Source organism: Leptodactylus fuscus, chromosome 2 (assembly GCF_031893055.1).
Source record: "Leptodactylus fuscus isolate aLepFus1 chromosome 2, aLepFus1.hap2, whole genome shotgun sequence".
Lineage (NCBI taxonomy): Eukaryota > Metazoa > Chordata > Amphibia > Anura > Leptodactylidae > Leptodactylus > Leptodactylus fuscus.
This window is the reverse complement of record NC_134266.1, coordinates 281,704,449-281,722,234: the sequence shown is the minus strand read 5'-3', so window position 1 is coordinate 281,722,234 and position 17,786 is coordinate 281,704,449. Positions and strand designations below refer to the sequence as shown.

Here is a 17,786-nt window from a genome sequence, read left to right as displayed (position 1 = left end):
AAAAAAAAAAAGTCCTCAAGCCCAAGGAAGGGCCAGACAAACATTCAAAAGCCCCCTCCCCAGCACCCCAACCATCATCAATCTAGTAGTTATCCCCCATCCATAGCCGGGCTGCCGTGACGGTGACGCTAAGCCAGTCAAGGACAGCTTGTCCTCGACTGGCTTAGGTCAGTAAAAATGCCGCCCCCCCCCCCAACCAAACAGCCAACCACCAAACCAAAAACACTAACAGATGGTAATCAAGGCCTAAATAAAGGCAACCACAGAGGCAAACAGAGAGCGGTACATTGAAGAATGGAGAAACAAAATAAATAACTCCAAGAAACTCACCGTGTACCAATCCCTACAAAGGGACTACACCATGGCCACCTACCTGGAGAGAATACGCCACCCCAAGCACAGACAGACCCTGAGCCGGTACAGACTGAGCGCCCACAACCTAGAGATAGAGACGGGGCGATACAGACAGACGTACAAGCCACGGGAGAAGAGACTGTGCCAGCACTGTGACCAGGGGGCCCTAGAAGACGAGACCCACTTCCTGCTACACTGCACCAAATACTCAGCTGTGAGGGCCGTCTACTACCAAAGACTCTCTGCCCACATCCCCCCCCCCCCATCATCTCTCTATGGGCGGGTGCGGCAGGACACGGGTGGGTGTGGGGGTCTATGCTGCTGATCAGCAACTTGTGGACCGTAAAATCATTACGGTCGTGTAATACCAGCCTAAATGTGCGAGTGTGTTATACAGTGATGTCCATTAATCATATATATATATATATATATATATATATATATATATATATATATGGACTCTATAGTCACTGACTATTCACATATACTCCAGTGCGGTGCGAGTCACCTGTGTGATTGAGTGAAACACAAATATTCAGTAACAACCACCCCCACCCAGCTTTCCCAGATACAGATATTTCATTCACTTGATCTCCGAAATAGTTGACCCAGGACAACTTACAACCTCTTGCTTCAGTAGAAACCAAACAAAACAAGACATAAACTGACCTTAACTTCACAAAACGGTGCACAGGATCTCCTGAGCGGTGCAGACGGTTGGGTTGGAGTCTCTCCTCCACACCGTGCAGTGTCCGGCTGCCCACCAGGCTCTTCTACCATCTAGTTGTGGCTCCTCCATCACCTCACGCTGATCTGGAAGCTTTTAATCTAAGCACTGCCCACACCTGAGGGTGTCAACACCAGACATGGAGTCCGGGAATGAGCCTGAAGTTCCCAAGCCCCAGATCCAAACTGCAGCCATTATTTAGCCGAGAGCAGCAGATCCCGGCCGGCCGTCACGTTACAAGATTTATATCAGATACACCAGTGTGGAGGGCAATGTAACCGGGATTATAATTAGACGCTATTCAGACAATAGAATGTGCCCGGCCTCATTACAAGAACATAACACCTACATACCCGGCAGATCTACACTACAAAGTCATTAGAACCTACCTGGAACCATATTGTCTGAGACTGGTAGTGCATACAGTGCGCTGGGCAGTGAAGTCATTATGTAATATTATAGCAAAATATATCCGCTATAAATACAGAGCTCCTACACCGGAAACCAGTGCAGTGTGAAGGTGAATGGGAAAAGGACAGCATACGTCCAACAGGCCCGAGGGGTCAGACAAGGCTGTAGCCTGAGCCCAACGCTCTTCAACATCTATATCAATGAACTGGCTACAGCCCTGGAGACCTCACCAACCCCAGGCCTCACCCTGAACGACCGGGAGGTGAAGTTCCTGCTATACGCCGATGACCTCCTACTCCTGGCCCCCACCGAGAAAGACCTCCAAGAAAGCCTGTCAGTGCTGGAAAAATTCAGCACCACATGGGCCCTACCCATCAACCAGAAGAAGACCAAAATCATGGTATTTCAGAAGAAGGGCCACAATAAAGCCTCCACCACCCCACAATTCACACTGAATGGCTCCACACTGGAGAAAACCAACAGCTACACCTACCTGGGGCTGGAGCTCAGCCAATCAGGAAGCTTCAAAGCAGCAATAGAAACCCTGAAAGCAAAAGCCTGCAGAACCTTCTACGCCATCAGAAGACAACTGTACCACCTCAAACCACCGGTGAGGGTCTGGCTGAAGATATTTGACGCAGTCATCTCCCCGATCCTTCTCTATGGCAGTGAGGTTTGGGGCCCAGCCACCTACCCAGACCAGTCAAGGTGGGATTCCAACCCAACAGAGAACTTCCATCTGGAGTTCTGCAAATACCTGCTCCATGTCCATCGCAACACCACCAACATAGCCTGCAGGGCAGAGCTAGGCAGACTCCCCCTATGGCTCACCATACAGAAGAGGGCGCTAGCTTTCCAGGCACACATCCAGGGGAGCAAGCCCGACTCCTACCACCACCAAGCCTGGCTAAGCCACCTAAGCAAACCAGACATTCACCAACCAAACAGCAGCCAACCACCAAACCAAAAACACCAACAGATGATAACCAAGGCCGAAATAAAGGCGACCACAGAGGCAAACAGAGAGCGGTACATTGAAGAATGGAGAAACGAAATAAATAACTCCAAGAAACTCACCGTGTACCAATCCCTACAAAGGGACTACACCATGGCCACCTACCTGGAGAGAATACGCCACCCCAAACACAGGCAGACCCTGAGCCGGTACAGACTGAGCGCCCACAACCTAGAGATAGAGACGGGGCGATACAGGCAGACGTACAAGCCACGGGAGAACAGACCGTGCCAGCACTGTGACCAGGGGGCCCTAGAAGACCAGACCCACTTCCTGCTACACTGCACCAAATACTCAGCTGTGAGGGCCGTCTACTACCAAAGACTCTCTGCCCACATCACCCCCACCCACCATCCAAAAGACCACTAAGCCCCCCCATCACCCGTCTACCCCATACCCACACGCCCCAAACAAGAACGACGAGACCCTAAGGACACTCAAACCCCCAACCCACGGACCCTGTACCCATCCCCCTCAACCACCCCCAACCTCCTTTTTGCTTTGGTAACACCAAATGTCTTATTCTTTGGTAGTGCTAATAAAGCTCACTTGTATCTTGTATAGAGGGGGGGGGTCCTTGGCCACATTCTCAGAACTCTTCTCTTGCTACATTGTTCCACACTCTGCCGGATCCATCTTGACCGATTATTCTGCGCTCTAAGTATTTTTTCACATTTTTATGTCTTTATTGCTTTTTCCTTTGTCCCCCAGCAGCTTTTTTGACAGATTTACTAATTTTGTACAATTTCCGTTTCTCAGATTCCTCCTTCTAAGGCCCCTATAGATATAGAACTGTCTAGAATGGAATCCTAGGGGTGCGTATATTATTCCATCTATGAGTCGTACAATGTCTGCCGGAATCCTCTTCCATTTTATAACTTTGGCCTCTTTAGTTCCCAAATAGCCCCAACAGAACCCCATTGACCTGCCCGGTGTGCTACAAGCCCCAAGACGTTCTGTCTACTCACCTGAGGAGAAAGTGCATGAGGTCCAGCAGAGAAGACAAGATTAAGGTGAGGGTGGCGGAAGCAAGACAGAACCTTGACAAAAATGCAAGATTGGGCCTCGCCATCGACTATGACCGTATAGCAGAGCTGCGGTGCCCGGACAAGATGGTCGGCTTTCTTGAGCCTCGCGGATTCATTATTTTCAACAAGTATCTCCATCCAAGGTTTGTGTTACATTACTATCATCTGGAGGTTTTACTAATTGCTAGTTGTATTGTACCAATCTTATAAACTTAAAGGGGCTCTGTCATTAGATTTTCGGCATTTGAGATAAACGTATGTCTGAATAGTCTTTAAAAAGCGATTCAGGTGCTGCTAATTGTTCTAGAATAGACCCCCCCTCCCCCCGTTTTTCTGGATTACTGTTAAAACAGATATGCTAATGAGTCCCTTCGTGCCCCCCCCCCATGCAGTGTCATGAGTCCCTTCACACCCACCTCTCTTGCTTGTGCTCTATAAGTCCTCCTCCTCCCTGCGATTCACCGCCTCCAGCGTCTGTATTCTCAGCAGTTTCGATTTAAATCTCGCGCATGCGCACTAACGCTCCCTCCGCTCCCGAGCTATTTTCTTGTAAAGAACTGCGCGACTGTACTGCGCATACACAGCACGCTCACATAGTTCTCAGGGGAACTGAGCATACCGAGCAATTACAGAGGTCAAGCAGCCTAGGACTGCTTTGATTTAGGGCACAAGAGTGGTTTATTTTTTGGGGGGGCACTTTATTTTGGCTAGCAGTGGGGTTTTTTTGGTGGGTGGGGGGCAGTTTATTTTGGCCAGCAGTGTTTTTTTGTTTTGTTTTTTTTTTTGGAAGGGGAGGGGAAATTGGGCAGTCTAAATTGGGCCAGCAGTGTTTTTTTTTTTTTTTTTTTTGGGGGGGGGGGGGGGCTTGCCCTCCCAAAAAATTGTTCAGACTATTGTGGCCAGCACATATTTTTTTTGGGTGGGGGTCCCCCCAAAATTGTGCAGTCTAATTTGGGTGCCCCCCCCCCAAAAAAAAACAAAAACAAAAAAAACTGCTGGTCCAAATTAGACTGCTCCACCACCCAAAAAAAGCACTGCTGGCCCAAATTAGACTGCACAATTTTGGGGGGGGACCTCCAGCCCCCCAAAAAAACATGCCGGCCACAATAGTCTGAACAATTTTTTTTGGAGGGGAGGCAACCCCCCAAAAAAACAAAACACTGCTGTTCTAATTTAGACTGCCCAATTTTGAGGTCCCCCCACCCCCCCAAAAAAAACTGCTGGCTACAATAGTTTGACCAATTTTTTTTTTTTTTATTATTTTGCAGGGGGCAAAATTGAGCAGTCTAATTTGGGCCAGCAGTAGGGGGGCACCCCCCCAAAAAAATAAAAAAATAAAAAAATAAACCACTCGTGACCAAAATCAAAGCAGTCATAGTCTGCTTGACCTTTGTTTGTAATTATTTCCGACCAAAAACAAAGTAGAGTTTGGCAGCAGCAGAAGCTGACACTTACCTTTAGATGGCACATACATACTCCCAGTGAAGCCATAATGACTTCACTTCTGGGTCTGCAGAGGGACTGAGCTACTGAGCATGCTCAGTTCCCTTGAGAACTACGCAATCGTGCTGCACATGTGCAGTACGATCGTGCAGTTCTCTACACGGAAATGGTGCGGGAGAATTCAATTGAACTACCAAGAATACAGACGCTGGAGGCGGTGAATCGCAGGGAGGAGGAGGACTTTTAGAGCACAAGCAAGAGAGGTGGGCGTGAAGAAGGTATGACACTGGAGGGGTGCACGGAACGCCTAGGGTGCACGGAGGGACTCATTAGCATATCCGCATAACAGTAATTCAGAAAAATGGGGGGGGGTCTTTTGTAAAACAATTAGCAGTGCCTGAATAGCCGTTATAAAGTCTATTCAGGCATATGTTTATCTCAAATGCCAAAAATGTAATGATAGAGCCCCTTTAAGGCAGCACGGTGACTCAGTGGTTAGCACTGTAGCCTTGCAGTGCTGGAGTCCTGGGTTCAAATCCTGCCAAGGACAACATCTGCAAGGAGTTTGTATGTTCTCCCTGTGTTTGCGAGGTTTTCTGTCCACACTCCACAGTAGGGTTGAGCGATTGGGATCGGCTGGAAAATCATCAAAAATCAGATTTTAAAAACGATCCTGAAATCTCAAGATCGGCTCAACCCTACACCATAAACATAAAGTAACTAGGGTTGAGCGATTGGGATCAGGAAAGATTGGATTCCGATTGGTGATCGAGCAAATTTATAAATTTTAAAAAATTATAAACTTAATCCATTATACATATGTAATAATTATTTATCCCCCCTCCCCATATTCAGGACGAACCAGAACACTTCCACAAAGATCGTGGTGGACAAATACGTTGATTGTGACATTCTTACCCCAACAGAGAAGAAGAAACCAGAGGCCAAAGAAGAAGAGACCACAGCGGAGATGATAGAAGATACAGATGAGGAGGAAAGGGAAGCTGAAGAAGAGGCTGAAGAAAATGAGGAATCGGAAGAGGAGGAGGAAGATGAAGAAGAACAAGGAGAAGAACATGGGCCCACCATATCCTGGACAAACCCCCTGAGAAGGAGAATGGCCAAAGCAGGGATGTACAAGGACATCCCCTAAACTGTGAGCTGCTTTCTGGATTTCAAAGATTTCTCATCACCAACCTATCTGTCCGGAGGTATAAACAGGAAGTGGAAAACATTGCGAGATTTCTTTACTACATGGACAACAAAAAGACTTTGTTGGATTTTATCGTAGATGATGACAAGGTGGCCGCCTACTTCAAAAAACTGATAGAAACTTGGAAACACTCAGGCCACCGTCTTCAACTACATCAAAAATGTCAAGCGGTTCCTGAATTATCTATTGAACGGCTCAGAGATCTGCGCAGAGCGGGAAATGCGCGAGCGAGTCGGAGTCTGCGGATATCGGCTCGGACTTCTACAGAGGACAATAAGCAAAGGAGTCAGCAGAGAGTCTGCCGCAAAGACGTGAATAGAAAAGAACCCCCCGTTTTTTTGAATTACCGTTAAAACGTATATGCTAATGAGTCCCTCCGCACACACCCCAGCGTCATACCTTCTTCACGCCCACCTCTCTTGCTTGTGCTCTATAACTCCTCCTCTTCTCTGCGATTCACCGCCTCCAGCGTCTGTATTCTCGGCGGTTTCAATTGAAATCTCGCGCATGCGCAGTAGAAATGTTGTATTAGGTTATTGCTACAACTTGGTATTTCCTTTAAGTCTTTACTTTACATTTGTGTTATTTGATCTTCTAACAGGAGCAAAAACATGGCCCAGGATGGAAACACACCAGAAGACGTGGAGAAGGTTCTCCTTCAAGCTCAGCCCATGGTCAAGGATTACATACCGGCGTCTGGAAAAGGGGGAGAAGTTGTCGGCTAGTAAGAAGTTACTTCTTCTGTATTACTGCGAGTAGTGTCCCCAATGCTGTGAGAGAACTCTCCAGCGCTGCCTCCATCTTCTTCAGGAACAGGTCTTCTTCGCATCTTCTTCCAGGGGTTGACTTCAAACTTCTAGGCCTCGAGCCTAGGGGAAAACCGACTGCGCATGCGCACAGGCCACATGAAAATGGCCTCTTACACAGTATTGTAAGCGACCATTTTCTTGTGGCCGTCAGGCATGCGCAGTCGGCTGCCGAGGCCTAGAAGTTTGAAGCCACCGTGGGAAGAAGACGCAAAGAAGATGGAGGCAGCGCTGGAGAGTTCTCTCACAGCATTGGGGACGCCCCCAGTGCTGTTTGAGTGCTGGGGACCACCCCCAGTGCTGCGAGAGAGCTCATTTACATACCAACGTAAACCAGATTATATACCAAACAGAGGCCTGGAGAAGACATCTAAAGGTAGGAAAAGAATAGCCTTTCTTAAGGCTATTCTTACGTGGTAGTCAGAAAAAATTCAGTTTTTAATGATAGGATCCCTTTAAATATACGTCTTTTACAGGGCCGAAGCAGAGAAAAAGCCTAAGGAACATCTCACCACCGCACCTCCTGTGGTCAGGTCTAGGGAGGAGGAATACCAGCGGTTCCTAACAAGATACCCTCTCACTGTTGGGACTGATCCACCATCATTGAACGTATGCTATGAACAGTCACTGAAACACGGACAGCAGTTATACGACAACTGGAGGAAGCAGCAATATAGATTAAGAGTGGACTACATAATCGGTAAGAGACCGTGTCCACAGATGATTGAATGCTCTTACTTTTTTCCATCTACAGATGAGTCGAGGTGTTCCTGAGCCTTCACCAGCTTCACCACCGCTAGTGCTCACCATAAACTACTCCTATACTGTTCTCTTTTCTTTATAGGATTACTTCAGACTGGGAGACCGAATGAAAGGGAAGTGAAACGCTGCGTAGGACATCAACTATGGAGAAGCAACAACCCAAGAGTGAAGGACATATTGGACCTATGAAAGCCGAAGACCTAAAATGGACATTTGCTTAGGACTGCCGCCTTTTTTTTGAACAAAAAGGACTTTGGACTAATGGACATTTGTGACTTCCATAAATTGTCAATAAGTACCATTTTATTTCATTTGTTTGGGTGGGGGATCTGGGGGGGGGGGGTTAATGTTTAAAGTTCTTTTTCACATGTTTTAGAAGTTGTAATGTACTTCACCATGGCTGCTATGATGGTCTGGTCAATACTACAAGTCAGTGGAGACAGCACAGGGTCTACTTCTATGTCCACTATAGTATTATCTACTATATGTATGATTATATATATGCCCCCCCCCCCCATGCCATTTTCCAAGTATAACAGCAATGGTTAATACTAAATGAGTATTTGAGGGGCAAATCCCCTACTCTGGGTGATGTTTCAAAGCTATGAAGGTGAAGGGCAGCCATCAATGCCTGACAATGACTAGAGGTCTTGGGCACAGGCCATCAGAAGAGCTTGTAATAGACTGGATTAGTAGGCTCTCACACATTTTGGGCCAACCACCTACTACTGTTCCTCTGATAGTCCTGTAGGAGCACCTCCAATAGTCCTACAGAACTCTTTCCCCAGTGAAGTCCTGATAATTCTCTCATAGACTGCACTGAACCCTCTCATACATTTTGGCCTTCACCTCGCCTGGCTGAGGAAACCAGGTGACATATACACCCCATCCACAACCTCTCCACATCTGCATTTCCCTTATCTATGTTCCACTTTAAAACTGAAGTTTTGTAAGGAGAGGAACCATCGGGGCGCTCTCGTATTTCTCTACCTATTTGGTTTCATCCAGGCCGGAGGAGCGCGGTCCGTCACCAACACACATTCTCTACCCAACAGATAATATTTCAGGATCTCCATCACCCACTTGATGGCCAGACACTTTCTATGGCCAGTTCTTCTCTGCTGGGCTCAGTTTCCTCCTTGGGTACATTACTGGGTGTTCTTCCCCATTTACCACCGGACAGGATGGCTCCCAACCCTGTATCAGATGCCTCTGTCTGGACCAGAAACTTTTCTGAAATCCGGGGAAAGAAGCACTGGTTGTTCACACAGGACATACTTTAGGCTCTGAAAAGCCTTCTCTGCCTCTGGAGTCCACTTTAAAAAAAATAAAGAGGGTGGAAACCTGAAGGTTGGTGCCAGACTAGAACATCAATCAGTGAAACCCAAAATCTCCGACCCTAGACCTCAGGATCTAACAAGTAGCCACAAATGAGAAAAAGTTCACCTTTCTGTCACAAGTAATTGAAACCAGAAGAAACAGGCCGCACAGCGGATAAACTCTGCAATCCACTGCCTAAGACCTGCCATAGTTACACAACACTGAATACCTATTACCTCAGTGACAAGGTTTCGGTGATCCGGAACAGCATCCAAAAAACAAAGGCCAGCAATAATAATATTTTAAGTCGCTGGCTGCAATTTGGTATGAAAGACAGATCATAAACAGGTGAAGTAGAACCAGGCCAGACATCCCTTCTACTGTAAGGTCCTGAGATGCTCATTCCAGAAATCAAGAACATAGTGAACATATGCAGAGCAGGATTGTCCCTGATCTACTGAAGGTGGCCATCATAATAGTGATCTGTTCTACGCAGAGCAGGATCTTCCCTGATCTACTGAAGGCGGCGATCATCATAGCGATCTGTTCTATGCAGAGCGGGATCATCCCTGATCTACTGAAGGCGGCCACCATCATAATGGACTGTTCTATGCAGAGCGGGATCTTCCCTGATATACTGAAGGCAGCCATTCTCATAATGATTTGTTCTATGCAGAGTGGGATCTTCCGTGATCGACCGAAGGCGGCCATCATCATAGCGATCTGTTCTATGCAGAGCGGGATCTTCCCTGATCTATTGAAGGCGGCCATCATCATAGTGATCTGTTCTATGCAGAGCGGGATCGTCCCTGATCTCCTGAAGGCAGCCATCATCATAATGGACTGTTCTAAGCAGAGCGAGATCTTCCCTGATCTACTGAAGGCGGCCATCATCATAATGGACTGTTCTATGTAGAGTGAGATCTTCCCTGATCAATTGAAGGCGGCCATCATCACGCACCTGTCTCTAACCTAATCTTCCTATGGAGAGTTATGGACAAGTATGCTGTCATCCACCTACATATCAGGTTATCTGGTGATGGTATCTACGACCATTTTCCATCCGGCTTCAGGAAAAACATATGAACCAGCCCTCAGTCCCTGTCATGGTCAGGGACAGAGACAAAGGCACCATCCTAATTCTCTTAGACCTCTCAGCAGCATTGGACACAGTTGACCATGACATACAAATACAGAGACTGAAGGACTTTTGTGGGACTGATAGCAGAGATCTAAAGTAACTCCCCCCATGGTGTTAAAGGTGTGATGATTTGGGTTTGTTTTGCCATCATTAAGTTGATGATGACCTCCTTCATATATCAAAGTATTCCAGAGTCAACTCTGAGTCCGCGTATACAACCGCTAAAGCTTGGCCAAGCCTGGCTCGTACAGAAAGACAATGAGTTGTACAGAAGCAAATGTGAACAAATCCTTGAGACTGAATCTACCCAGTTTTAGGAGCCTCCGAGGGCCAGATTTGATCTTAGAAGCAGTCCTAAAGACATTGTAGAGAAGTACGAAACAAAACTAATGTACATCAAGCCTTTGAGTGAGATAGAGAACTTCACATTAGCTGCAGCAGACGCTTTATGTGCTTATCTCTGCACTTCATTCACCTATAGGACTTCTATGATGTAATTTCATCCCTTGGTAAGCCTGCAATCCATCTTGTGAAACCAAGAATTTTGCAGAAATTTCACAATATAGGAGGGGAGAGTCACCTAAGTGAAGAAAGAATTCTCTCTTCTACGATAAATTACACAATGTATTATATCGGCCTGTACTAGTCATTTATGCAACGTTTGTTAAAAGTTCTGAGGATAAGCATAAAGCATTTTCCACAATCTAGACATAAATACAGCGTCTGCCGGTGAGACGACTTAACGACTTAAGATGTAACATGAGTTATCACTCCAACACTTTACACAATAAGAACAGCAACATGGTGTCTCCCCTGCGAGAGCAGTCGATGTTTCACAGAACTTCATTTCTACGTTCTAGAACTACTTTGCACCTTCTGCACCGAAAGGTCTTCTCTCCCGTGTGAGTTCTCAGGTGTCGTGCAAGATTTCTTTTCTAGGAAAATACTTCTCACATTCTAAACATGAAAACGGCTTCTTTCTTTTGTGAGTTCTCACGTGTCGATCAAGATGACCTTTCTGGCTAAAACTTTTCCCGCATTCTGAACACGAAAATGGCTTCTCCCCCGTGTGAGTTCTTAGATGGTTCACAAGGTTTGACTTCTGGTTAAAGTATTTTCCACATACGTGACATGAATATGGCTTCTCTCCCGTGTGAATTCTCTGATGCTTAACGAGAACAGAATTCCTACAAAAAGATTTCCCACATTCTGAACAGATGAACAGACGACGAGCGATATGAATTTTCATGTGACCGGCAAGATTGGATTTTGTATCAAACTGTTCCCCACATTCGGAACACGGAAACATTTCCCCCGGCCTATGTCCAGTTGTTTCTTGGCCAGTTTGAGGTGGATCATCTTCTCCTTCATGATGAGGAGATAACCTGGGATGTCCATGGCAGTCACTTATCTCATCTTCCCCTGGAAAAAAATCCCATACAAAATCATTCGTATTCATACCATAAGCAAAATGTGTGAAAATACAGGCACAGATTTGAGTGGGGTCTACAATATACATGTACAAGAATTCTTGTTCCTCTCTGGACCTTTCATCGAGAACATCCCGCAGCACTAACACTCACTCTACATTATCTCCGATCTGTTCCCTCTCCTTTCCTACGTCAGCTGCCAAATATTACAATCATACTCTTACAAGCACTCAGGATGAGGCAGAGCCCCCTACATGCTAAATCACCCCACGTAGATGGTGGTAACCTTGGAACTTGCCTCAATCACATTCTCTTCAGAGCTGTTCTAGGGGTAAGAAACATCTATGGAGAACATTCCGCACATCTGCAGATTTCCTCCATTACAAGTTCACGCTGGAAACCTATAACTCTGCCCGTCACCTCCCCAAACAATCCTAAATCACCTTTCTCATCTCATCACTATCCCATAACCAAAATAACCCTTTCACTTCCTCCTCAGTCCTAAAGTGCAGACACCTATCATAGCCCTCAATGGTGGAGACCTGGACACTTCAATGACAAGAGTGACAAAACCAGTCAGGAAATAATCTCCAAAATCCATCTCCTTCCATTTTCTTTTAAACATGGTAGCTTAAACTCATTACTAATAACCCCCCGACCTATCCTGAGCTGCTAACTATGGGCCTGTCCGTAATCTCACCGCCATCTCTAAACTCTGGGAACAATTGGTCTTCTCTCTTCTCATCCGCTATCCTTCTGTTCAGCCCCTTACAATCTGATTTCCACACTACAGAAACTGCCCAGACAAAAGCCTCCAATGATCTCCTGACAACTATATGTAATGACAGCTCAATCCCTATAGATTCTTCTGGAACGTTTTAAGGCATTTAAAGCACCATCAACTATCCTTTATTGGCCCGAATGAGGTTTTGTAGAACAAAAACATTGATAACCTACATTAAGATACCTCCTTGTAAAACTATACGGATATCGACTGATCCGACTGTCTGGAGGAGGAAATCAGGGAAAGCTCATCAGGTATCTGCGCCGTATACATCTTCTCCATTGGAAAGTAGAGAGATGGATTTACGTAAACTCAGTGTGATGTATAAGGGAAGAAGGAAACACAAGATGGATGAAAGGCTCTTACCAGTCTCTGACACTGATATGGGGATCTCCAGGCCACTCGTTGTTCTACTGTCATCACATTCCTGGAAAGATCCAACATGAAGGACCTGAGAAGAAGAAGATCCCGAGTTTATCTTATATTTACGAGAAGGCGAAATGCACAGAGATGGAAAACAATAACTTGTCCTAGGTCTGGAGCTATAAGCAGTTAAATACACTGTAAGGAATTGAGATCTGCTGATTTATGATACAAAGAGGTTCTCATCTTTAACATGAATCCCAGCTCGTACAGATCGAGGTCGTTCTAATGCCAAGTGATTGGCGGGAGCGCGATGTAAATGGTGAAGGTGCACAACACTAACACCACAGGGCACCGACACCAATCACTTAGTCTATGCTTTATATCTAACACTGCTAGACATTTATCTGCACTGAATAGCAAATGCCAAATAGATGTCCAAACAGGTGGAAGTTCACTACAATCTATTATGGAACAGGAAACAATTTTTGCAGATTTTTTTTTTTTTAATCTCAGCTTTATCTACCTGAGGATCCAGTGGGAGATTCTCCTTTTCCTCTTTACAATCCTGGGAATATGGAGGACTGGGACATCTCTCTGGTGGATTTCTCTGACTGGATCCATCTATAGGAAATATACACAGTGACTGAATACATTGTCTATATGTGATGAGCAGATGATGGGGAGTCTAGGTGACCCTCATACCTGGTCTCCTCTATCAGGAAGGTCTCCTCTTACCTGCTGATGTGAGGGGCTGCTGATCCTCCATCATCACCTCCTTGTACAGATCCTTGTGTCCTTCTAAATACTCCCACTCCTCCATGGAGAAATAGACAGTGACATCCTGACACCTTATAGGAACCTGACAACACAATGACACAGTCATCCCCAGAGCCCTCCCTTGGTGTTCTTGTATAATGTCCCAGCATTCCCAGCAGCGCTCACCTCTCCGCTCAGCAGCTCAGTGATCCTGCTGGTAAGTTCTAGGATCTTCTGCTCATGTCTCAGTGAATGAGGTGGAGGCTCGGTGATGGGGCTCGGGGTCCTGCTCCATCCTCCTGACACACGGGGTGTCACACACTCACCAGACGACTTCTTCACTACTGTGTAATCCTGTGTATGGTGAGACACTACAGGTCACTACAGAGAGTCTAAGAATCCTTCACCTGTCCAGTCATTTCCCTGGTTTATTCCTAGAGATAAGAGTGATGTCATGTGAGACTCTCACCTCTCCAGTGATCAAGGAGATGATCTCCAAAGTAAGGTCTAATATCCTTGCAGCCATGTAGTTTTCAGCGTCAGCCATCCCTGGTGGGTCATTGATGGAGAGGACCATTGTCTTCCAAAGAGAACTTTCGAAGGACTGCTGAACCTGAGGATAAACAAGGAAGATTTGATATAAGATCCCATGGGAATGTGTTTCGAATGCTGTATCTCAGCAACGGTACGTCCGAGCGAGTTGGAGTCTCGTCTTAAACCTTCCCGGATACCTGAAGTATCTCTGTACCAAATTTGGTGAAGATCGGTCCAGTCGTTTGGTTTGCATTAGAGAACAGACAGACGGACAGACAAGAATTCATTTTTATAATATAGAGAGATATCCTGACACCTCAGCATCCTGTACACACAGCGCAGCGTCACAAGCCATACACTGAGTATATAGATATGTATATGGGGAGATGTGTATATACAGAGGAAGTCACCGGGAGGCCACTACATGGATATAACCCCGCAGTAGTGTCCAGTGTGCAGCCTGCTGGGAGTTGTAGTCCCCTCTCCCCCCCCAGGTCTCCCCCATATTGTGTCGGGGCTCCCGGTCACCTCCTCTCCTCACTTACCCCCTCACTCTTCAGGGCAGGACACTCTCTACCTCACACACTTCCTCCTCATCACTAGTCATGTGACCCGGCGTGTCACCGGAAGGGGCGGGGCCTCCCACAGGCTGTACCAGTATATGAGGGGGGGGGGGGGGAGACTGTATACAGGAGGAGAGGGCTTACATGGGGGTGTATACAGGAGGAGAGGGCTTACATGGAGGTGTATACAGGAGGAGAGGGCTTACATGGGGGTGTATACAGGAGGAGAGGGCTTACATGGGGGTGTATACAGGAGGAGAGGGCTTACATGGGGCTGTATACAGGAGGAGAGGGCTTACATGGGCTGTATACAGGGGGAGAGGGCTTATAATGTACAACACCATGGAATTAATATAATGTGTTGTACAAAATATTAAAAATGTATGAAATGTACAAGGACCTACACAGAAACATACAGGGTACAATATGAGATGCACACAAAATTCTTTTAGTATCATCAAAGCCTCTATATGATATAATAATCAGTGTTAGTAACTAGAGATGAGCGAATAACGTTCCATCGAGTAGGTATTCGATCGAATATTAAGGCATCGAAAAATATGGCTGGATAAATCAAGTGACGCTGGGTTCACACCTGCGTCTGGGGTCTCCGTACTATGGTTTCCGTCTTCTGCATGGCAGAAGACGGAAACCATAGATCGGGTCCGGCCGTGCGCGGCGGTGAGCGTTTTAGGCTCTCCGCCGCGAAACCGGATTTTTTTTATCCAGACACAGAGTACTGCATGTCCGACTCTGTGTCCGGATTATAAAACCCGGTTTCGCGGCGGAGAGCGCAAAACGCTCACTGCCGCGCACGGCCGGACATCTCTCTCACCCATTCAAATGAATGGGTGAGAAAGTCTCCTGCAGGCTTCTGTCTCCTGCATCTGTTTTATGCAGGAAACGGAAACCTGCAATAAGGACCGACGACGCAGATGTGAACGAGCCCTGACCTCGGATTTATAGGAATAGTGTCAGCCATATTCGTGTCAGATGCGTTTTGGTGAGATAGGGAGAGACATCATGAGCAGGGTGAGAGAGAGTTTAGACACTGCTAGGCAAGAAAACATTGTAATTGACAGCTCTTTTCATAGCTACACTGCAGGAACGGTGTACACATACACAGAACCTGCCAATGATGCGTCAGTAGCACAAGAGGACAAGGGGATCCAGGCCGCAGTAGCTCGACTCCAATTATATACTGGATAGGGGCAGCCATCAGTCCCACAACATCAAGCAGGGTGTAGTGCTGACGAGGCCCGAGCACCAGGAACCTATACTAGGGTGGATAGCAGATATTGTGGAGCCGCAACCAGCATGTCCCATCCACAGTACTGATGAGACACAGTTCCATGTGCCTGTGCCAGCACACAAGTCCCTCGATCTCTTCCAACACCACCTTCACCGTAAATAAAGTTAACACCCCCCTTCCCCCATTAATGTTTTAGGGCTCCCCCCAAGGGCCTGAAATCTAATTTTTTAGGGGTCACCCCAAGGGCCAAAAAATAAAACACTGCTGGATAAAGGCTCAATTCACCCAAAGGGCCTAAATCACTGCTGATGCATGGCTCAACTCACCCCAAGACACACTGCTGGTGCAACTAACTTAAAGGGCCTAAAACTCTGCTGGTAAAAGGCTGAAGTCACCTGAAGGGCCTCAATCTCTGCTGGATCTCAGCTTAAGGGTCTCTAACTTAATTTGGAAGGGCTCACGTGAAGGACCAGAGAAGTAATTTTTGAGGGTCTTACCACATCACACACATGCACAATGATAGTTAAGGGTGGGGGCTGTTGAATTTCCCATTGCCTACGCCATCTGTGGTTGTTATGGGCAACGTGATTTAAAGGGGTGCTTGTTAATGTTTCTTTTTCCACTTTCATAGAAGTTCTATTGAGATTTGAAAGTGTCTATTTGATAGGCTGTGATGTTGGGGTAATACAGTGACTTGGGCTTGTTAGATGCCCCCAGACATGCGCCCCCTGCTGTCCCTGTTGCATTCCAGAGGTGTTGGCATCATTTGCTGAGGTGTCATAGTGGACTTGGTGACTTTCCTTAGTCGAATAGTGGTTTCCCCTGAAACAAACATTTTTTCCCCATAGACTATAATGGGATTCGATATTCTGTCGAATATTGAGGGGCTATTTGAAACGAATATCGAATATTTCACTACTCGCTCATCTCTATTAGTAACAAATGGTATAATGTACAAAGGTAAACCATAAAGGGACCTTACAGAAGCTAAGGTATGGCTGACAGTAATGTAAGGTCACACAGGGGTTAACCGGGGCGGACCTTATGGGAGCTGTGGTGTAGCTCAAGAGAGTGACACATTACATACTGCAGAAAAGACAAGTCTATAAGGCAACGTGCTGAGAGGATAACTTTCTTTTGTGGTGAACCCATTTTCTTCCATGCTGCAGTCGCTGGATGTTTGTCTTCATGTGACTCCGGGCGATCTGAGCACGAGGAATCTTCCAATAGCTGGGTGAGCTGGACTTGGATTTTCCCATTACGGTTTCCCAGTCTCATGGATTCTCTGAGCGTTGGCTTATTTCTTAGTCATACATCGCCCAAAGGGAACTGGTCATGCAACTTTGGGACACTCATGGGCCGGAGGTTTAGTTGTGACTGAGACACAGAGAAATCTTTACAAAACCTCAGATGAGTCTTTATCTGTTCAATGAAGCCATGGCAGTACGCCTCGACTTTACCACACACCGCGCTATTACCAGTGGTGGTCCAACGATCATAGAATAGCCGCTGCCGCTATTGGATTCAACAGTGCCTTTCTTGTGATTTGCCTATTTGAATTCATAATCAGAGCACCCGCTTTGGCGCAAAATTCAAATGCCCACATACAGCCACCCCCATGAAGATTGGTAACACCTCCAAAAAATATAGATGTCCTGCACTTCACCTCCTGTCAGAAATATCGTCATAGATCACATGACTGCAAGGGGCTGACATGTGACTGATGAAGATGATCCGAACCCAACCGCAGGAGGAAACATCCCCCCCACCAGTCACCGCTAGTTTCAGAAGTATTTATTGAATACATAAATCATTAGGACAGTGAATTAAAATATAGAGAGATATGGAATAGAAAATTCTCAGGACAAAGAATTACAAAAG

General features: G+C 46.4%; 1 protein-coding gene across 1 annotated transcript in view; it reads right to left on the bottom strand.

Annotated features, from left to right (window-relative positions):
* Positions 1 to 17,786, bottom strand: part of LOC142196121 (uncharacterized) — a 530,658-nt gene that overhangs the window by 498,201 nt on the left and 14,671 nt on the right. Inside the window, 4 exon segments of the mRNA XM_075266346.1 lie at positions 7,579 to 7,586; positions 13,556 to 13,659; positions 13,743 to 13,910; positions 14,026 to 14,169. Coding sequence (XP_075122447.1) covers positions 7,579 to 7,586; positions 13,556 to 13,659; positions 13,743 to 13,910; positions 14,026 to 14,133 — 388 coding nt within the window. The 5' untranslated portion in view covers positions 14,134 to 14,169.